Source organism: Natator depressus, chromosome 2 (assembly GCF_965152275.1).
Source record: "Natator depressus isolate rNatDep1 chromosome 2, rNatDep2.hap1, whole genome shotgun sequence".
Classification (NCBI taxonomy): domain Eukaryota; kingdom Metazoa; phylum Chordata; order Testudines; family Cheloniidae; genus Natator; species Natator depressus.
In genome coordinates, this window is record NC_134235.1 from 210,213,651 (window position 1) to 210,236,352 (window position 22,702).

Consider the following 22,702-nt stretch of genomic DNA (forward strand, 5'->3'; position numbering starts at 1 on the left):
GTCTTGACTCTGTCTCCATCTCTGATCTCTGGTTCCTGGCTTCTGACCATCACTGATCTGAGCACTAGGAATGATCACCACTGCTCTGACTACTAGATCTAACTGCCTGCATCCCAGACTACATCCTGGTGGCTTCTCAGACTGGCTAAGCTATGGTTTTCAGAGCTGCGTGTGGTTGGGTCTATCTCAGTTTAAAATTGAGAGCACTCATGTACATAGTGTAGATAAAAACATGTACATGATGTCAATAAACAAATCTTGCCACATCTGAGTCAGGGACATTAGTTTCTCACCAAAGACCAGCTGCAGGGTCCCAAAATCAACTGCTGCTCAGCAGCAGTGCTCTAAGCACTGGCACCTTAATTAATGGTTTAGAAATTCTTTATTTGGGAGCAGAAAGATATGGGTGCACTAGAAAAACCCTGCAAATGCAGCAGCTGAAGTATAAACACAAGTATAAAAGGTACTGCACAGTTATAGACTGCCACAGTTAACAAATTGACATGAAAATTGCCAGGCTGATACTTTGTGCAATTTGTGATGAGCACCTGTGTTTTTAGCCTTGAAAAGAGTTTCCGTGTTTGGTTGTTATATCTCTATAGGAGTCTTCTACTTCTGTCAATAACTGTTATTGTGGATTTAATGATCTTGAAGAATCTGAAATTCAGTCATCATTCACCTTACAGATAGGTAAATACTAGTTGGATGAATAGGAGTTGAACTGTAGACCCACTGACACTGTGGAGAGGTCACCATTTCTCAAAGGCTTTGGCCATCTGAAGAGACTTCACATTACATTAAGTGCTTTATTTGAAATTTCTAATTTATATTATTTTATATCTGATCATGGGAATTATGTCCACAAAAACTGTACTTGTGTTAACTGCCTTAAGTACTTAATTTGGTAAAATCTCATTTTTAGGAATTCATACAGAAGTTTGTACCACAAAAACTTTCCCTTCCATCCACTTAAAAAACATCATAAGTCTGCAGCATGAATCCTCACAACTTTCTCTGTAGTGCAGTGGGAAATCTATAGCAACTTGACCTTTGTGACTTCACAAATGACAGAGCTATTTTGAGAATTACAGTTTTTCCTTGATTATTGAAGTCCATTATCACAGTCTGTTCATGCTCATTTTGCTGTTACAAATCCAGGGATCTGTGAAGCCTTTCAGAGAAGTAGATATACACTCTAGAACTGTTTCTTAGAAAGCAAAAGTTGCCAGTAAAGGTGGTGGTACACAGCCTTCAAAACAAAATCGTGAGTCCATGATTTTTCTGAAGGACTCCTCCCTTAAAAAGAGTTATGTTTTACCCAAAGAAAATCTGTAGCCTGCCATGGCCCCCTGCTGCTGTCATAATTAAAACCCTAAGAATATAATACAAGTGGATAAAGACTCAGAATAAATGGTAACAGGTGTAACTTAAATCTTGTCCATATGTGTATATTTTCAACAATGTGTTTAGCCTGTTGTTCAATAAAGTATTTAATGCACAAATATGCAATGGATACCCTGTGTTACCTGACAACTGAATTGTTTATTTTAAAGTATTTTTAACAGAATCATGAGCCACCCTTTCTTGTCTGTCCAGAGTGCCAAAGCTCCCATTCAGGCTTTTTTTAACTAACATCAAAATTACTGTAATCTCCTTTCTGGCTGCACTACTGTAATCTTGTTAGTTACAAGTCCATTAAAAAAGTTACTGCCAAAATCATTTGACTCATTGCTTCGATTCTGCCACCCTGCTCTTTGAGACCCTCGACTAGTTCCTTTTCACCATCATATCAAATATAAATAGAAACTGAATATCTCCACCTTTAAGGCATTTCACAACTGAGCTGCGCTCTGCCAAGCAGACCCATTACCTTCACGTATCATCAATCACCATCTTCACTCCAGCAACTTATTTTTCCAGCCTGCAGTACATTAATCTCCTCCCACAAGCAACTCCGTACTTTCTTCCATGTGTTATAAACTTCTCTCCAAAATTTGTAAAGTGATATTTTCCTTTTAATAAATCCTTCCTTAAGACTGATATATGCTGTGATGTGTTCAGAACACTGTCTGTTAATGGCAAGGCAGGTGGTGAGCTACATTGTTTACACACCTAATCTATATGTAACATGTTCATACCAACGTTATCTCAGTTTCCCTCTCTCCACTCATACTCGTTTGTTTCATCCACCTCTTGTGTCTTGTCATTAACTTAGATTGTAGGCTAATTATAATATGTGGTGTCTTTTTACTACATATTTGTACAGTGCCTCTTTGCTGTGTGTTTGGACTCAGGCATTAATCAGGTTAAATGAATTTCACTCAAATGGAGGTCATTGATTCTACATCAGTTATCCTTTCATGTCCATGTTTGACTGGTGGTATATCACTAATTATCATATACTGGTCTGTACTGTTTTTGTTTTGTTTTGTGTGATAGATTCCTAAATAAATCCATAAATCTGATTTAAGGAAAACGCAGAGTATATTCATGGACTGGTATAGTATCCACATCAGTGGCCAACATTTTCAACTTGGATGCCTTATGTTGGCCACCAAAATACAAATTTAGGTCCTGACCTTAAAATGCATTTTGCATGAGCAGAAGCCTTCATCTGTATGGAATCCTGTGAATTAAGTGGGGCTCCACACAAGTACAAAGATCTCCCTGTACACAATGCACTGAAGGATTGGGGTTATATATTTACAAATACATTATTCAATTAGTTCTCTAATCTGTTGTGCTGAAAACTGTTGCACCCTTAGTTTGCAGACAGTGCTGTCTGAAAATCAGTATTTTTCAACTATTCAGCTGCTTGGCACCCACATACCAGTTAATCTTCTCACATTAAAATATAGTCCTCAGGAGAGAAATATTTTGCCCCTCACTGTAATAAACTGCATGTTTAATTAAAGTGATTTTATTAGAGTGATTTACTGTAATTATCATCTCATGAATAGTGTCTTTTCAGTGTAGACAACATTGTAACTGAGTGTTATAATGAGGATGGAGTGTGTGCTGTCCAGTTACACGGCCAACTCGAGCCAGCTTTGGCAGTCTGGACGGAGAGAAAAGCTGTGTTTAGTTTTCCATTCATAGAACAGAGTCCAGAAAATAAGCAATTTCAGGCATTGGTATTCATGTTAGCATCCCATTTTTGTATGGGATGATAAATATAATTAAGAAGTAAATATTTCCGCAACCTAATTGCTATGTCTATGGTCTCTGTTCTGCTCTATGGGTGCTTGGTTTAAGGGGGTTTAATGATGAATTAGATAGATAGAAAAAATACATCAGTTGGGTTAGTCAATTAATCCCAGGATTCTGTGTATAGAGAAGGAGAAGCAAGTAAGTGGCTGAGATCACCTGGAAAGGGGAGAAACCGATGGGGTCATACTCTTGCTTCAATGGAAACCTACTAAAATCTATCTCCAATTTACTCTGAAGAAGTAGTACCAAGGGTGAGCTTTCCTCTTCTTCCCCTCTCCAACCTCCCCCATCCATATACTGCATCAAGGTAAAAACGCCAACTGTATTTCTGTATGTGACTGAGATATTAGGTTACATTACTTACAAGTAGCAAAGACATGAAAGAGCTATACAGGTCATCTGAGATATGTGCAGGTAAAATCTGAGTACAGTAGAACCTCATAGTTACGAACATCAGAGATATGAACTGACCAGTCAACCACACACCTCATTTGGAACCGGAAATGCACGATCAGGCAGCAGCAGAGACCAAAAAAAAAAAAAAAGAAAGAAACAAAAAAAGCAAATACAGTACAGTATTGTGTTAAATGTAAAATACTAAAAAATTAAAGGGAAAGTTTTAAAAAAAGATTTGACACGGTAAGTAAACTGTTTTTGTGCTGGTTTCATTTAAATTAAAATGGCAAAGGCAGCATTTTTCTTCTGTATAGCAAAGTTTCAAAGCTGTATCAAGTCAATGTTCAGTGGTAAACTTTGAAAGAACAATCATAACATTTTGTTCAGAGTTACGAACAACCTCCATTCCTGAGATATTTGTAACTCTGAGGTTCTCCTGTATGTGGCTTATGCTAGACTTTAGAGACAAGTTGCTTTAGAGAATATATTAGAGTTTTCAAACATTTGTTGGTTCAGTACTATTTTATTAGCCCTCCACCTGTAAAGCCAGCCTCCTTAGTTACCATGAATGTACAGATCTTAGAGTACCTTGCTTGTACAGGTTTCCGAGTGAAAGTAATAGTAGTAATTTAGTTTTAATAATGTTAAAAACAGTTTTTCTATCGATCAGATTTTTGAAATTATCTGGAATTAGAAATTAATGCTGTAGCTGACAGTACGTACACAAAACGGATAAAGTGATGACAATAATAATAATACAAAGCAAAAAATGTGAAAACAACCCAACTGCAATGAGTATTTAATATTGCTTTCCTTTTCCATACATCTGCCCTGGGAAAAACTATTTTTAAAACCTGTTCGGAACACAATCTTATGGTTTGAGCCACAAGAGCTGAACCAGTTTTTAAATTGGTTGGAATTTTGTAGACTAGGCCCTTGTATTTCATTCTCTTTTTGGCTCTTTGACCTTTTCTGCACTAGAGAGATATAGCATGCTAATTAACATTTTACTTTATCAGTTGATTGTGACACACCTTGCATTCATACACACAACTCTTCAGTACCACCCATGCTAAAGTACCAGGCCAAGTAGACTGTGTGTTATCAGGGTCAGTACTATCTGATCTTACATCATTCCAATCTCAGCAACTTCTCTGCCATTATGGTTGCAGACTGGTGGTAGTCCTCAGCTATTATCCCATACTGCAGTGCTGATCTTATGAAGTTTCCATGCAGAAAACGCTACTTCCAGGAGCTGAGCAGGAACTGTGTCATAGGTATTTAAAGGCCATTACATCTGAAATGTTCATTATATAATGAGCCACTTCCTCAAGCAGCTCCCAGAAACAGCGGCATGTTCCCGCTCCAGCTCCTATGTGGAGGTGCAGCCAGGCAGCTCTGTGCACTGCCAGGTGGAGTGGGGCAAGACCCTGCTCCCGCTCCCCGGCTGGAGCACCAGAGCAGGGCAAGCCCCGGACCCTGCTTCCTGGCAGGAGCTTGAGGGTCGGATTAAAATGTCTGGAGGACCAGATGTGGCCCCCGGGCTGTAGTTTGCCCACCACTGCTCGATACAGTGGTTGTGTAAGTCTGAACATAGAGAATTGAAATGGCTGAAACAATACATACATATGCAATTTTGTTGGAAAATATAGATGCATTATAAATTAAGTATTTTATATTTTTATATAACTGTGGCTATTATAGGTAAAGCAATGATAACTGGACAATTTTCTGAGCAAATTAAGGATAATAGATGTGATTCTCATGTACAGTAAGGCTTGTTTTACTGTTCTGACAGTGCACAGTACACTTAAATTAAGTGTAAATTTACTTCCACTTTAAGGCCCCTTTATACTGCCACAGTGGTGTAAAGGGGCCTTTGTATAAATGAGAATCAGGCCCAACATTTCCGTCAAACTGTTTTAAAAAATCTGTTTTGTGGATTGGAGGCTATAGGTGCAAGTAATATGCCAATTGACTAGAGAAATCTTGATAGACCATATTTATACTTTCCTTCAAGCTATGTTAGCAAATCCATCCAATTCTTTATTTACAATGATGACTGTTACTGTGTTTGAGTGAAACCATATGGGAACCATATGGGAACTATTATTAACCATTAATGCAGGATTGAAAATTGTATTTGTAGTTAATGGGCTGTATGTATGCTTCATTTATCCAAAGCCAGAAGAAACATTATGGGAAGTTCCTGGGTATAACTGTAAGGGTTCACTGTTTGGAGAAGTTCTGTGTATCGATATAAGATACTTCAGAGTAGACCTGAACATTCATTCAGAATATGACTGGTTTAAAATACTTCTGTATTTATATGTTCCAATTATATTTATTTATATTTGTGTGTTTTTGGGGAGGTTACAAGCAAAACTGAAAATTAAACCTGCGCATTAACGTTTGCGACATGTGCACAATCACTTTAGCACTGTAGCTTCTTAACATTTGTCCTGCCATGATTTATTTGGAGGACTAAGTGAAGGTTACGGGATTGGGCCCTTAAAAACAAACAAATCTAGGATATTTGAGTCTTCCTGCCTGTTTTCATGTGTAATCATTCTAAATTATGTATTTGATGACTTATTGAGTATGTGCAAAAAGAAAGGGAGTACTAGTGGCACCTTAGAGACTAACCAATTTATTTGAGCATAAGCTTTCGTGAGCTACAGCTCACTTCATCGGAAGCAACACGGCTGCTACTCTGAAACCTGAGTATGTGCAGGATATTTTTTGATGAGTGAACAAAACATTGTTTGTGTTTCGTACTTTGGAAAAGAATAAGCTATACCACCAGCAAAAATGATGTGATGAACAAAAAGCTGTTACAAGTATGAATCATTGAACGTGGACGTTCTTCGATCGTTAAGCTACAGCTATTTTAAAGTTTTGTTTTGGTTTATTTTGCAGTGGTCTGGGGGTGCACATAGCTATTGCCTAGGTGTCTCAAAGTAGATATAGAAAAGGCATTTTTTAACCGCGTGCCTCAGATAAAAATCACTTTTTAAATAGGACAAATGCAGAATTTTAGACCCATGGATTCCCCATTCTTTCCACAGACAGACTGATTCAAACGTTTCATATTCAGACTTCTTCGATTTGTAAAATACTACAGTGTTGTAAACTCAAGAATTAATGTGTTCTAATAATCTAATTAGATTTATTGGATAACTTTTTGTTGGATCGTATTTGTTTTCTGCCTCAAAAGAAAAAAATCAGTGTTATGGATGTGTGATTTTTATTGGGAACTGTTAAACTTCCCAGTTTTTATTATATGAAGCATGTATTTCTTTTATATGACAAATCACAAAGATTAGGCATCATAAAACTGAAAGACTCACAATGTATAACTGCTTATATTTAAATTAAACAAGTACATTTACTTATTATTTTGCAGGTTAAATTTTTTCCGAGATGTTCCTGACTTCCAGGTACTGGCATGTGGTGGAGATGGAACAGTGGGTTGGATTTTGGATTGCATAGGTAATGAGGAGGTTTATTTATACTTGCTCTTGAGCTGTTATGTTTTGGAAATCCCTTTATAAGACTATATATCTTTTTTATCAGCTTGTGGAGCCAACAATTTCAAAACAACATTTCAGTCACTTTAAATGCTGATGGTCAGACTCTTTGAAGTATGAAATCCATTAGCTTTTAAAAGTTATTGTAATTGAAAATAATTAAGAACATCTAGAATACCTGGGTCACTAATTCACATCTGGTATTACTTGGGTACCTACAGATTAGGGATGGTAGAATTTGTTTAATTTTTGCTTCTGTCTCCTTTCTTCAACCTGAATCGAACGGGAGCCATTTTCAAAGTTTAGGGCAGTTCCTGCAAGTTCCCTTTGGTCATCCCCTCCTTTCTATTACCATATTCTTGCTTTCTCTCTGTGACCTCCCAAATACCTTTGACAGGGTCTGTTTCATGGTAGAGTAGGTCTCCAGTCTCTGTGTAGTGCCTCACTGGCACATGCTTTATTTAAAAGTTTAGATTCCTATAGTCAGTCAGATATTGTACATTTTGGAATGATTGAATGAAGGAGCCCCTGAGGTCATGAAATTTGAACTTTGTGAACCACTCAAGGCTTATGGGAGAAAATTGAGACTATTGGCACCAAGTGATTGGTTATTCAACCCTAGGAAGGCTCCAGAGAAAAGAGTTGGAGGTATGTGGTATTGGAGGTCATGAAAAGAGGTGCGTGTTGATGGGGGAAGGCAGTAAGGGAGTCAGTTGGAGTTTTGATTAGGAGTGCTGGCTAGTGTGTGCTGTTGGGAGGTGCGGGGTAAGGCAAATGGGCCACAGAACATTTTGAAGTTAAGGGCAAAGTAGAGAAGACCCTTTCTAAATGAGATAAAAAGGTTTTGTAAAAACAAAATTGCCTAATAGCCATAAATCATTGTACCTCAATGATAAACATATTGCTGAAAGTGTAAAGTTTCTAAACTCTTCTCCTGTCATTAGGTAGTCACGGGGAATGCCTCAGATTTCCATGCAGTTTCCCTTCTATTATAGTGGAATTATCTCAAAAAATATTGTATTTTGGCTAAATATTGGCTTCCACAGCTTTGAGTAGTGCAGTCTTAGTAAGCAGGTTTTGGTTCAATCAAGCTCACTGATGCCAGGAAGAGATTATGATAGCCACAAGCTATGTACATAAAGTTTAGGAAACTATCTGCTCTGAGAAATAAATATGCTCTTCATTTGGAAATTCTTTCTCCCTCTCATGTCCCCCCCCCTCCCCCCGCATCTCCACTGCCCCCAACATAAAAAGGAGAATCATAGTTTGGATCAAAGCAAGAGAAAATCCCAAATCTTTATCTAAGCAGTTTGAGCCTTTTAAACTGAACTTTTATTTTTTTCTAAAAAGCTTAGGGTTTTAAAATCCACTTGTAAATACCAAATCCTCCACAAGCTTTCTGCAAAGATGACAGATAAATTGGTAAAATAACACCGTGTTCCCCTCAGATCTACTGGATGTGTGAACTGGTGAAAATTACTGTTAGTGTGCACTTCAACCTGTGTAATCAAATAGCTGATTAGAATAATAGAATATCAGGGTTGGAAGGGACCTCAGGAGGTCATCTAGTCCAACCCTCTCTCAAGGCAGGACCAATCCCCAACTAAATCATCCCAGCCAGGGCTTTGTCAAGCCTGACCTTAAAAATCTCAAAAGAAGGAGATTCCACCACCTCCCTAGGTAACGCATTCCAGTGCTTCACCACCCTCCTAGTGAAAAAGTTTTTCCTATTATCCAACCTAAACCTCCCCCACTGCAATTTGAGACCATTACTCCTTGTTCTGTCATGTGCTACCATTGAGAACAGTCGAGATCCATCCCCTTTGGAACCCCCTTTCAGGTAGTTGAAAGCAGCTATCAAGTCCCCCCTCATTCTTCTCTTCTGCAGACTAAATAATCCCAGTCCCCTCAGCCTCTCCTCATAAGTCATGTGTTCCAGTCCCCTAATCATTTTTGTTGCCTTCCGCTTTTGTTGCCTTTACGTTATTTTTGTTGCCTTTACCTTGTTCATGCAAATATCAGTTTAGGACTAGGCGTATGGCTAGTAATAATGCTGTTCATTACTACTAAATGTGTTTTGTGCACTGTCATTTGAAATTATTTGTTGTTTTGTGTTGCTGTAGTTGTGTATTTGAAGTATGTGTATCTTAAATATTCTTTCTGAGTGAAATTTACTCCATTTCAAAGGGCCACAAAAGCCTGTCCACTCTGTGATAACCCTTTGTTGGGGTGTGGGTGTGAGTGGAGCATGGAACTTTGTTTGGGGTGGGACTGCTGGATCTATGCTTATATCTTATGGATGCAATGAAAGGGGTATGTGTGGAGTCAAAAACTACTTGTGTTCCAGCCTGTAAACTTTCAAAGTACTGGTTTTCATACATAAAGCCCTCAACATTTTAGTCCCAGACTAACTTAGAGGCCTGATCACTGATCTCTGACTGAACACATAATCAGTGCTTATCCTGAATATTGGAACTTGATTTCCCAAGCTTCTGGGTGCTGGTTCCAGGGCACTTTGGGTGGTGGAGCCTCATGGAATTCGCTCCATGTGGAAATACAATTAAACATAAACTTGGCCACTGTAAGAAAAATCTACAAGGCTCAATTCTTTGCACATTCTCAGCTGATTAAATTCTGCTTTTCTAGCTGAGCGGTAAAGCTGAAAGCAACAGGGAGCATGGTGTTCAATCTTAATGAGATCTTCAGTATCTCTGTTTAAGACAGATACCACATTCATAGGTGCCAAAAATGCCTGTAATAATAATAATAATAATAATAATAATTAATAATGTAATTATAGATTGGAATAGTAGTAGTTGTGGAGGGGCTGCACTGCAGCCAATAAAATGCTTGTCTGTGGAGGGTAGAGTTTCCTTTGCAAAGCATGTTTCACTGAACTGTTAAATCAAAATCTAACCTGGTTAGCTTATCCATAATTTTAAGTACTACATGTACAACTTAATTTTGGCTTATCAGTTTTTTATCCCTTTGATTGTGTATTTTTTCCTTTATTCACAGAGAAGGCAAATTTGCTTAAACATCCTCCAGTTGCTATTTTGCCTCTTGGGACTGGCAATGATTTAGCAAGATGTCTGAGATGGGGAGGAGGTAAACACGAGTTAAAATATATTGCATTATGTAGTTAAAAAAGAAACAGAAGTTTACTGACAAAATCTACTTGCAACATTGATTTCTCTCTTATGATGTGTGAAGACCCATCGTCAATTTTATTTCTTTTGCCTCTTGGAATGAATTGTGAGTGTAAATATGGAGTAAAACTAGATTTTGGTCTCTAAATGGCACATCAAATTCCTTATGGATAGTAAGGTCCATATTCTATTACTTTGCTTGTAACTCCCATTTCTGTCAATAAAAGCTCTATAGACTGAAGGAGAGTACAATATGATCATGAAGGTTTAAAGTAGCCTGGCTTTGTATCACCTTTATTGCATTTATTCACATGATGAGTACCTGGTAAAAGAGTAAGCTTAAATGTAGGGAGAGGGTTTACTTCAAATGGCTAATAGTTTATTGTTTTCAGTATATTCAGACACATTAAAGAAAAATGCAAGTGTCAGGCCACACTAAACTAGTAGCTTTGATATGACTATTCTTTGTTGTTCATTGCCTCTTCTCTCATCCCGGTGAAGATTCAAGACAATCAGCATGTTGGTGCCATCTACCAGAAAGCAAGGAGGCAAAGAATAGTGAAAGCAAGAGGATATGTAAATCTTTTCCTGGCAGCATGGAACCTTCCTTTCAGCTCTTTTAATAACTGCTTTCCATCCATGGGAGGATGAAAAGAGAAGAGCAAGCACAACCTGAAGACAAGGGACAAGAATAGGAAGGTTTCAGAGTAGCAGCCGTGTTAGTTTGTATTCACAAAAAGAAAAGAAAAGGAGTACTTGTGGCACCTTAGAGACTAACAAATTTATTTGAGCATAAGCTTTCGTGAGCTACAGCTCACTTCATCGGATGCATTCAGTGGAAAATCCGATGCAGTGAGCTGTAGCTCACGAAAGCTTATGCTCAAATAAATTTGTTAGTCTCTAAGGTGCCACAAGTCCTCCTTTCTTTTTAAGAATAGGAAGGACTCAGCCAAGACTAAGCACCTGTCTGGTGGCTGTATCCCAGCTGCATAGGCTCACAACATCAGAAAGAATGTTGGAGAGACCCCTTCATGGGATCCAGCTGTGCAAGCTTTCTCTCAGCAGGGGACTAATAGCTCTAGCTCAAATTTCTTATTCCCTCTAGACCCATGGATTTGATCTCAACCTGCTGGTGTCCAGTGGATTTAGTTTGGGATCCAATGCTGATTCCATTTCAACTCTCCCTCAGTCATTTCAGTCTGAATGCTGCCCTGTTTCTGGTGCTCTTTCAGCTTCTGCTGCTCTTTCCTTCTGTTTCCCTCACTCCTCATGCTTAAAATATAAGTAATTTACAGGGATTATTTTATCTTCCCCCTCTTCTCTATCCTTCATTGGTTCCTGGGTGCAGATCTTTGTAACACCACTCCAGTGTTGGCAAACTCTTCTGCAATGCAGTGGCTTTTATTCCTGCTCTGTGGAGAGTGCTTCTAGGCACTCTTTGCCTCCTGCAGCTGTCTTTCTCACTTCTGCAAAATTGGTCATAGGTGGAAGGCTATCTTGATTTCTGTTTGGGTTTTCCTCCTCATTCCTGGGTGTGCATGACCCCCCCCCCCAATATTTTCCACTTATGGAAACCTCAGAGAACCATGGCCTCCTCCACAGGAGCAGGAAACAGGACCCCTACTTATGAAATCCAAGGCAAGCTTATCATTCGTGCCCTCTAACAGGTATGTAAGTAGGCAGTGAGTTGTGGGACAGTGACTCCCTCAGATCTCATGACCCCTAAACCTAGACTTCATCTGTCAATTTGCTGTCAAAAATAGCTCTCCTTAGCAGGCACCCCTTCAGCACAGCATGCACATTGCTAACTCCTGCCTGCATTCCTTTATATATTGGGCGCTGTGAGCACAGCTCCCACGTCTGGTCTTTCTTTGGGATCCTATTTCTGTTTTCTAAAAGAGTAGGCAATAAATGAGTATCTTGATTTTCAGATGTGCTGAGTTCCTGCAGCTTCCAGTGGGCCTGATGCAGCTCAGCTTTGTCTTACAGAGCAAGATAGTTTAGGTTTCACAAGGTTAGCTGCCTCCATCTCCACAGGGGCTGCAGCTCAGATTCACTTTCCCTTCCATCTTACTAATTGCAAGTGCTGGGTCCACAGACTCAAGTCTCTACATTCTTGCCCTCTGACCAGTGAGAGCAGGAATCTAGAACTCTAGGTTCCAGATCCACAGAGGAGTTAGGCACCTAAACCTAAGAGGTAGATGCCTAAGCCCGTTTTTTAGGCACAACTGACATCCACAAAACTCCTGCTTGGCTGCCACCTAACTGTGTAGGTGCCTAAACTCACTCAATGCCTACGTTTTTGCAGTAAAAGTTCCCTGGCACCTATGTTCCTGCCTCTAGGCATGCACACTGCTGCCTCATTCTAGGAGTCTGGATGCCTGTCTCCTGCCTAAGTCCCAGAGTGATCCACAAACCAAGGAAAGACAGGTGCTCCTCTGCCTAACTTGCATGCAGCGCCTGATACAGTATGCATGCTTACGTAGAGGCCACCTAATTCCACAAAACATAGCTGGGCGGGGACTTCCCTAATAATCTTTAGCCCAGTGGTTAGGGAACTTCACCTAGCACGTAGGAGACCCCCAGTCCTTCCTCTGCCTGATGAAGAGAAGGGATTTAAACATGGGTCTCACACTTCTCAGGTGAGTTCCCGAAGCACTGGGCTATAGGACATTCTGATGTGGGTCTCCCTCAATCTCTCCCATTGACATTGTTCCATTTTAATTAAATAATTGAACAATTAAATATTAATTGGGCCAGAGAGAGAGTGAGATTGACCCTATAGCCTACTGGTCAGAGCATTTACCTAAGAGGTGGGAGATCCCTGTTCAAATCCCTTCGTATTAGGGAAAGGGGGGACATAAACTGGGGTCTCCCAATCCCAATCTAACCACAGACTAAAGGTTATAAAGGAGATCCTCCTCCCTTCCCTTTCTTCTCTCACCTATTTTATGTGGAGTTAGGTGTCCTCTGAGCATGCATACCAGGTCAGGCCCTGCATGCAAGTTAGACAGAGGAACACTTATCTTCCTGTAGTTTGTGGATCGCTAGCAGAGATAGGCACCTCCCTGCAGCCAGGAGATAGGTGCCTATCTCTGAGAGAGGGAGGTGGGGCTTAGGACACACTCCTCTCATCAGCATCTCAAATTGGCTAGCTTGGGCAGCTCCCCGCCTAGCGCGCTGGCAGTTCAAAGGTGCCCTTCTCTCCTCATTCATTCTATATGGAGCTTACAAGCCTGACTCAGTCTTTGTGGATGACAGTGTTCTTCCTGTGATGCTCCAGACACTGAACATCGCAATGCCTAAGTCCTGGATCTAGGTTTCTCCATCCTCTTTTCCTTTGTTTAATAGGAATTTCTGTTGGTCTCTGATACTGGGGGGGGGGGGGGGAAGGGGGAGGAGGGGCAGGAGGCTCATCTTCCTAATCCTTCTCTCCTTAGAGGCTGTTTTCCCTCCTGTTTTTTCTGTTCTAGCTCAGGCAGATTGTATTGTCTGTTGGTTCATTTGGAACTGCTGTTCTCTTGTCAGTCACTGGGTGAAGTTCATTTTAGTTCTTCTACTCCATGGTGACAGGTTGCCCTTCAACTGTGTGTGTGTGTGTTATTTGCTGTGGTATCTCTCCCCATCAGAAGGCTCTCTGGAGAAATCTCAATAGCTTGCATGCTACAATGCTCCCTTTTGAGTTACAATGTCTGTTGAGTATCCAGACATTTCAGGGACTTTTTAGCTTCCTCTCTGGTACCTTTTCAGTGCATGATAACTGTCTACTTCCCAAGCCTTAGACAGAACAATCTGGTAGGTCAGGCTTACCTTCTCCCTAATTCCTGCTTAGACAGTCCCTCTTGATGGAAGATATTTTTAAATCATTTGCTTTTGCTAATGGAAAGAGGTAAAAATAACTATGACATTGTTTAAAAATATTGATGAACATTTCATCCCCAAAATGGATTTGATACATGAATCAGCATGTTTTTACCAAGTGTGCAAAGGTCTGGAGAAGGAATGGAAGCCTTGATAAATGGTCCTATATAAGTAAGCAGAACATCATTGAGGTATCAGTAGGGAAGAATACCAGAGAAATTGTCTAGAAGGTGCAATTTTAAATAAAAAGAGTTTTATTAGACTTCTCAAAAACCTTACCCAGCCCCCTTCAGCCAAACATTTTGCTACAAACTTAGAGACAGTATGCATATCTCATGCTGCTGTGTCTCAGGAATGGAATACCACATTTCAGACATTTTGTTCTTAAAGCATCCCTGTTGATGTCCTGTATTTTCTATCCTTAAAGTTAACGTGTTGGAGTTGGAGATGTCTAATACAGTGTTTCTCTCAGCTTCTATGACCATTCTTACTGATAGCCAAAACTTCCTCTATAGATTTTTTGAGGTCTCTGTATTGTCCCTTAGATTTGCTGCTCTTGTTGATTTTCTACAGAGGTTGGACTTACCTCTCCTCTTAGATTCTTTACTTGTAGACCTCAGACCTAACCATCATTTTTTCCAGATCAGCACTGAGTATATTGGGTGAGGTGGGGGAGGGGGAGAGAGCGAGAACTGCTTTTATCTGTGATGCAGTGAGAGCTATGGCAAAGGTCTTAGTAGGTCAATGTCTTGTTCTATAATATTTTGCATTGTATAGCACCTTCTCTCTTTGCATCTTAGAGAACTTTTTTCAAATATTAATGAGTCAGTTCTCACACATCACCCAGAGGCAGATTATTGTGTCCCTGTTTTGTCAATGGTGAGCATGAGGCATGGATGTGTGGGGTAACTTGCCCATTGTCTCATGGGAGGTATGTTGCAGTGCTGCTTGCAACAGAGCCTTATATGGCTCATGACTTTGTCTGTATGGAGAATCAGACATTGGCTTCACTTTACGAGCTCCAGACACTCTTTTCCTCAAAAGCATTGAGTGCAGCCCCATGCCTCAGTTCTCAAGTCTATTTTTATTCTCCAGTGTGAGAGGGAATGAAAGGGGATCCAGTTTAGACTTCTGTTCCCTTATCCTTGGGGAAAGGAAGTTAAATTAAGAGGCATCCTTTCTTTTTATGCCATCTGTAAGGATCTTTTTCAGTGTTTTGATCTGTCTCCAGATTCCATGACAAGTATTCTGGTCTTAGGCCTTACACCCTCTTACTGGGATCCCTTCTGTGGGACAGGTAAAAAGAGTTTATCCCTTTCCTAAACTCCCTTTAATTCCCTGGAAGTTATGCAAGATCAGAGTTTAGAGTGGACAAGGCAGTCGCTATTCAGGTTTTTCCCAACCTGGCCTTGTAGATTCTGCCCTCCAAGTCCCTGGATCTAGTGATGGTGCACATGTGGACCCTTTCAATCTGCCCTGATTTCCTCTTCCAAGGCCTAGTCCCCTACCTCAACTCTATCTTCCTCTACTTTATGGCCTGGAGGATGAATGAAACAAGTTCATAGAGAAAGGAAGTATATTGACTTTAATACCTGCAAGCCATTGATCAAGAACATTAATCATGGGTCTTGATGGCCTTTTTTAATTGCTGTGCATGCAGGCATACCACACCTTCAAGCTTTTTGTTCAAAAAGTCTCACAGTTTCTTGTATCTGTATTCTTGTATCTGAGGTCATCAGTGCCTGAAATTCCCCTCTCTGTATTCAGGTTTCAGCTATCTTGGCCAGAGTTAAATGGGATTTTTCATGCCATACTGATGCCTCCATTTTTAAAAATGCCCTCTTCTTATGGGAACTAGTTTTCAGAAATGTTAGCGCTCAATGAGACTTGCCAACTGTGGTCCAGAATTGGGATATGCATGAAAAGTTTTCTTGCATTTGTTGACTGTGAAAGTGGCTCTATTAATTGTTATACCCCTGTTCAGCGTATTGGATAATTATTGTACTTCCTAATTATCACTGTCCAGTTGTCACTAGCTCTAGATCGATTTTGGAATTCCACATGAATGAGTCTGTGGTCTTGCCAACCCTCTGTTTGAATCCCTCCAATTCCTTTGAGAAGAAACTTTTTCTGGATGTAAAAAGAGTCCCTAGATTTTACCTGCACCATATACAGCCCATGAGAAGGGTGAAGAGTCTGTCCATTCCCATGAACCAAGGCATAGGTCTCTGGCTTCCATGCAGCTGTCAGTTGTTGACTAAAGTCAATTATTAATCTGATTTGTAAATGGGGAAGACTCCACCTCTGCCAGTGAAAGCCCAATGTACTCTGGGTATATTTCTTCCTCCTGTGCTGAAAAGGCCAACATAATTTCAGTGGAAATGTGCAAGGCCATTACATGGTTCTTGCTTTCCACTTTAATCATATACTGTCTATCTTAGATACCCATCACCAGAGTGTGAGTGCCTTCTACTAGGAGAACATTAACAGCAGAGGCAAACTTAGCTTGTAAGGCTCCCCAAACCAACCCCCTCTGACGCATCCATGTGCTATGTCTGATGATTATCTGGAATCTCCTGCAAGATGGGAGAAGATGGGGACAAATAACAATGGGAAATTACTCACTTGTGATTAAATTTGTCAAGTTCCCTCCTCTTCTCCCATCCAGCAACCTTCTCTCTTTTCCCTTGTTCTGAGTTATCCCATCTGGACTGAGAGATATCAGTTTGAAATTTACTGATCAGATGGTGGGAAGAGTCAGTGCTCTTTATTCTCGGTCTTTCACTATTCTTTGCCTCCTAGCTTCCTGGTAAACAGCACCATAACACTGATTTTCTGAACCATCCATAGGATGGGAGAAAAGATGAGACCTCTGCAAACTGAATTTCCAGTGAGTGATTTTCCCTTCTCAAAGATACAGACTCCTGGCATGGAGTATAAATAGTGAAACAAGTAACTGTGGTACTCAGAGAATCAGATGCACTGCTGCTGTATGTGGAGGGTGGCAATATATAGCTATGCCACTACATACCAATGTAGATCACAATTGAAAGAGTCTAGGAGGGGTTTGAATGGCTTTGGACACACTCATTGCAACTGTTGGACTTTGCACCAATCAACGGATGTGGTTGCCTGTGTTCATGGCAACTACTATCTGCAGATTGGTTCAAAACATTCACACCTACTTGGTTTTAAAACTAATGGGAGTCTCAGATCTGATGTATTTGCAGAGATAAAAATAACTGTTGGTACTCGTCACCCTCTACCATACCTTTAACAGCAAGTAGACCCATTGCTTGGTTTGGACATACATTTTTACTGCTGAAAACGGTGGTGAACCAGCATGGACATACTCTTGTCTACGTGCACTTAATCTTGCTTTGGAGAAGGAGTAAATCTATGGATCTAGGGTTGCTGCTGCACAGCCATTTTGTCTGAACAACATATGAGGTTGGTCAATGAAGTCCCCTTTTCCTGTTGTGCAGGGTGTAGCTTCTTGGGGCTCTGCAGATGGTAATTAAGTCCATTTCTACCCAATACAATGTATGGTGCAGTCAGTATTCTAGTGGAGGGCCTATTTAGTTACCAGAAGTGCCAGGCAAGTGGTCTACTCATAGGAGTAGTCTTCTATATCCACAGGATCAGGCCTAAGGTATGTGCCCATTGGGAAGAGGAAGGGAGGATGCATAGAATAAAAGTGGATGCACCATACTTCATTTATTATACTAACACCACGCTTTATTAGGGTTATGCTAAGTAACCCTATGTTCGTGAAAAATCACTGCTATAATTTCTATTTAGAAAACACAGATTTCTATTTAGAAAACACACAGGGACTTGTATTGCTGCTGTCAAAAGCTGAGCACACCAACAGCGAAGTGACTCAATGTCTGGATGAACTTTCCAGACTGTAATCAAAATATGGAAAACCAGTTAATCTGCTGATCACTATCCTTCTCAGTTCGGAATGGTTTCCAGGCATTTGGTTGTGTTACCACAAATCTCTTTGGAAACTTTGACAAAAGTGATAGACACATGAACAGAAGTTTTAACTCCTCAGCATACTGTCATACTTTCTTAGGGCACTGCCTCTGCTCTTTTAACCTCTGTACGTATATTTTGAAATGAAAGTATTTTACATGTTAACATTCACTGTATAGCATAAACAGCTACAAAGTTTAGCTTGGTGGTGTCTGAATACAATCAGGTAACTGCTGGAAAATTCCAGTTAGTAGATCAAATCTGCTCACAGTTACACTGAGTGTAAATCCAAAGTCTATTGAAATCAGTGAAGTCATTTTAAGTTTATATTGATATGGCTGAGTGCAGAAGTTAGCATTGTATTTACATTTCCGTTAATTATAGTTACTGGAAGGTTGGTAATGGAGAAAAATATAATTCTGTGCTTCAGGTTTTATATGTGCAGATAAAATTTTCCTAACTAGGAATGGGGGTAACATCAGCAGAGTTTGTCACATTTATTAAAAATCATCATGTTCACCCTTTGCTAGGATATGAAGGTGAGAATCTGATGAAGATCTTGAAAGACATTGAGAACAGCACAGAGATCTTGCTGGACAGATGGAAATTTGAAGTCATACCCAATGATAAAGATGAGAAAGGCGATCCAGTGCCTTACAGCATCATCAATAATTACTTTTCTATTGGCGTGGTAAGAAAGTCATGCTTAGCCTTCAGTGATATTTTTTTCTGTTCGGAATAAATGTATGCATGCGTGTCTCAGAGTGAAGAATGACTGGCTAGAGATCATTTATGATGTCATTTTGCTAGTCAAATGAATACATAGGTGACTGACGACGATTTGCATAAATTTACTTTCACATTCAAACTAGAATTATTTTTCAGAATCTTCCACCCACCTATGTATAGAGGAGAAAGTCATGTTGTTCTTAATGGTGTGATGAGCAGCTGCAGTTCTAAATTAGGAGTGTCACTATAAAGACCCCATAAAATATAAAAGAAGACTAAGCATTATTAACCCCTCTTAGTCACCTAGTCTGTTAATATTCACACATTCAAAATCATACTGAAGAACAGTGGGGGGGAGGGGTTCATTAGTACTTCTTTAAGTATGCTGCTTCTTCCCCTTCCCTCTCCTTTACTCTGCTATCAGATCATCAGTGTAGTTCTCAAATAAAGAGAATCTTTTTGGTTCAATCCCATACATGTGAATTCACAGAATCTTCCATTCTGGAAAGTACTTTGCACAACTCTTCATTTCTTCCACATTGTGGCCTGTTTCTGCTCCATGGGAGTCAAAGCTGGGGGGTGGGGTGGGGGAGAGAGATCGCCATTGGCTTTATTGAAAGTAGGATTTGGTCCCTAGGTTTATTGGATCACCAGTAGGTGGTATGCGTTGTTCTGAAAGGTTCATTCTTAGTACAGGCACTGCTAAGTCTGACTTTTCCCACATCTTCACAGTGTTTTAAATGAATGTCAGTCCAGGTGGCAAAGTTATCCATTATTTGGATAATGCAACAGCTTCCCTGATAAGTGACCCAGGATATTTGGCCTTTCTTTCTTCAGAGGAGCCCTGGATGGTCCACAATCTGCTCTCAAATTTTCTGGGTCTCCCCTTTTTAGCACAGGGGATCTGTGTTCTGTTTCTGTGAGGGCAGAGGCTCTGCTAGCTACCAGGCCTCTTCCTGGGACTCAGAAGCTCAACAGCTGGCTCCCTTCCTAGGGCTCCCCACTACTGAGGAGCAGTGCTGCTCCAGCCCAAATCAGCTCCTTAACCCCTTCCACCCTGGTGCGGTGTTTATCCACCCCATCATAGGGACAGAAGAGAATGTTAAGTATGTAAGCAGGTTATGCTATTCATGTTTAATTTTGCTACCTCATATAAATGTGACAAAAGGGATATTAAGATAAACAGCTTCCCAATTAAGGGTGATATAGTGTGATTATGTATAGGAACTTAGAACTCTACTTTCAGGAAATGCTTGATGAGAGGGAATAGCACATGTGGAGGAAAGAAACAAGTCTGAATGCTGCACTGTCTTGGCTTTTTCTCTTTTCAAGCCTGAACACTGAATGCATACCATTTTCACAGGAGACAGCAGAAAAGATCCCAGCAGCTCAGGGTGGCTCTGCACCCTTCTCCCCTCTTCCCTCTTGTGGAAAGTGGGTCAGCTCCTCCTCTCTCCTCCTTTAATCCTTCAACATCAGGCCTGGGAAGGAGTAGAAGGAGCCACTTCTGGAGTTTCTCTGCCCCAGGTTTGGGGCTGGGAGTTAAAGAGCTCCTGGAAATGGTCTCCTCCAGGGCTGGGGCTGGGGATAGTGAAGACACTGCTATGGCGATGGGAGAGCTGCTTCTGTTGGCATAGTTAATCCACCTCCACGAGAGGCGGTAGCTATGTTGACCGGGGCAGGGCAGGGGGGCTCTCCTGTTGACATACGCTGTCTACACCAAGGGTTGTGTTGGTTTAACTGCGTTGCTCGGGGTGTGGATTTTTCACAAGCGACATAGTTGTCCTGATGTAAGTATATAGTATAGACTTGGCCTAAAGAGCTCCTGGAGCTGTAGGGGAGCGAAGGTATGTGGAGGCAGCAAGGAACAGATGGTGGGGGGTTGGCAGGGGGTGCAGAATTGATGTGAGGATGGATGGGCAAAGTTGATGTGGGGCTGGGGACACACAAATTAATTGATGGAGCTCCGAAGGGGTACAGTATCGATATGGGCGGGGAGTTATCATTAATTGATATGGGGTTGGGGGATGGGCAGATATAAGCCTGTGGAGTGTCATTGGATGATCCAAGGAATGGAAAACCTGTCTTATGAAAGGAGACTCAAAGAGCTTGGCTTGTTTAGCCTAACCAAAAGAAGGCTGAGAGGAGATATGACTGCTCTCTATAAATATATCAGAGGGATAAGTACCATGGAGGGAGAATTATTATTTAAACTCAGTACCAGTGTGGACACAAGAACAAATGGATATAGACTGGCCATCAGGAAGTTTAGACTTGAAATTAGACAAAGGTTTCTAACCATCAGAGGAGTGAAGTTCTGGAACAGCCTTCCAAGGGAAGCAGTGGGGGCAAAAGACATATCGGGCTTCAAGACAAAGCTTGATAAGTTTATGGAGGAGATGATATGATGGGATAGCCTAATTTTGGCAATTAATTGATCTTTAACTATTCATGGTAAATAGGCCCAATGGCCTGTGATGGGATGTTAGATGGGGTGGGATCTGAGTTACTACAGAGAATTCTTTCCTGGGTGTCTGACTGGTGAAACTTGCCCATATGCTCAGGGTTTAGCTGATCGCCATATTTGAGGTCAGGAAGGAATTTTCCCCCAGGGCAGATTGGCAAAAGCCCTGGGTTTTTTTCCTTCCTCTGCAGCGTGGGGCACGGGTCACTTGCTGGAGGATTCTCTGCACCTTGAAGTCTTTAAACCACGATTTGAGGACTTAATTAGCTCAGACATAAGTCAGGGGTTTTTTACAGAAGTTGGTGGGTGAGATTCCATGGCCTGTGTTGTGCAGGAGGTCAGACTAGACGGTCATAATGGTCCCTTCTGATCTTAGTCTATGAATTAATTAGTTGGCATTTTGGGACTTTGGGGAAGTTATAAACCCCACACCATTAGGAAGCACTTCATACAGATTTTTGTAATTTGATCTCCCTCAGGTCTTCTAGCAGGAACTCCTGAGCGAGGGCCAAAATCACCTTATTCTGGAGAGTTGGCAACACTGTAACTACCCTGGCTGGGATGATTTAGTTGGGGATTGGTTCTGCTTTGAGCAGGGGGTTGGACTAGATGACCTCTGGAGGTCCCTTCCAACCCTGATATTCTATGATTCTATGATACCCCACACATGCTGGGGATGAGCAGTGGGAGTTCAGAAATCAGAAGACAGATCAGAAACATAACATTATTTTTAACATCTCATAATTTTGGGGGTCTGACCCAAGATCTTTCAACTTTTGGAGTAGACATTTCTGCTTCCTCAATGTGTGTAGCAGTTGGAACACTAAGAACTCCTGGTGACAGCCCTCTTTGGAACAAGGATCACCATACCCATCTCAAACACACAATTGATTCCGGAATGAGTATCCTTCAGCAATATCCAGTTTTGTTGGACCATCAAAGGGAATTTTGCATTCACTGATATCTTATATTTATTATGCAAACAATGTGAAGTTGTAGAAGTGGGTAAGTAAACAAATAGGGTTTTCTTAGAGTGACATAAATGACAGCAGCCTAAACAAGAATAAATTCAGTGTATGCATTTGTGTAGCTCCAATTGACTTCAGTTGTAGCTCCTCATACACCGTTATTTTATTTTGCATTTATGTATATAATGCTACTGTAGGAAATTGTGCTAAGATTTGTGCTAAGATTAGACTCTTACACTGGGAATTCCAAAAGCACACTTAGCACAGTGGCAACCATTGTATATAGTTGCATTTAATTGAAATGCAGGGCCGGCTACCTTCCTTTCACACAGGGTATATTGAGGTCCAAATGGAACCTTGCGACAATGCAAAAATGTTTAAGTGCTACCATTCTGATTTGGTGGCATTGTAAAC

The 22,702-nt window shown here is 40.7% G+C and overlaps 1 protein-coding gene across 2 annotated transcripts in view; it reads left to right on the plus strand.

Moving 5' to 3' along the window:
* DGKB (diacylglycerol kinase beta) overlaps positions 1 to 22,702 on the plus strand; it is a 500,582-nt gene that overhangs the window by 235,879 nt on the left and 242,001 nt on the right. For both annotated transcript variants that reach the window (XM_074945832.1, XM_074945833.1), the window contains 3 exons: positions 7,013 to 7,098; positions 10,155 to 10,244; positions 18,658 to 18,818. In XM_074945832.1, the coding sequence (XP_074801933.1) occupies positions 7,013 to 7,098; positions 10,155 to 10,244; positions 18,658 to 18,818 (337 nt within the window). The remainder of the gene's footprint in view (positions 1 to 7,012; positions 7,099 to 10,154; positions 10,245 to 18,657; positions 18,819 to 22,702) is intronic.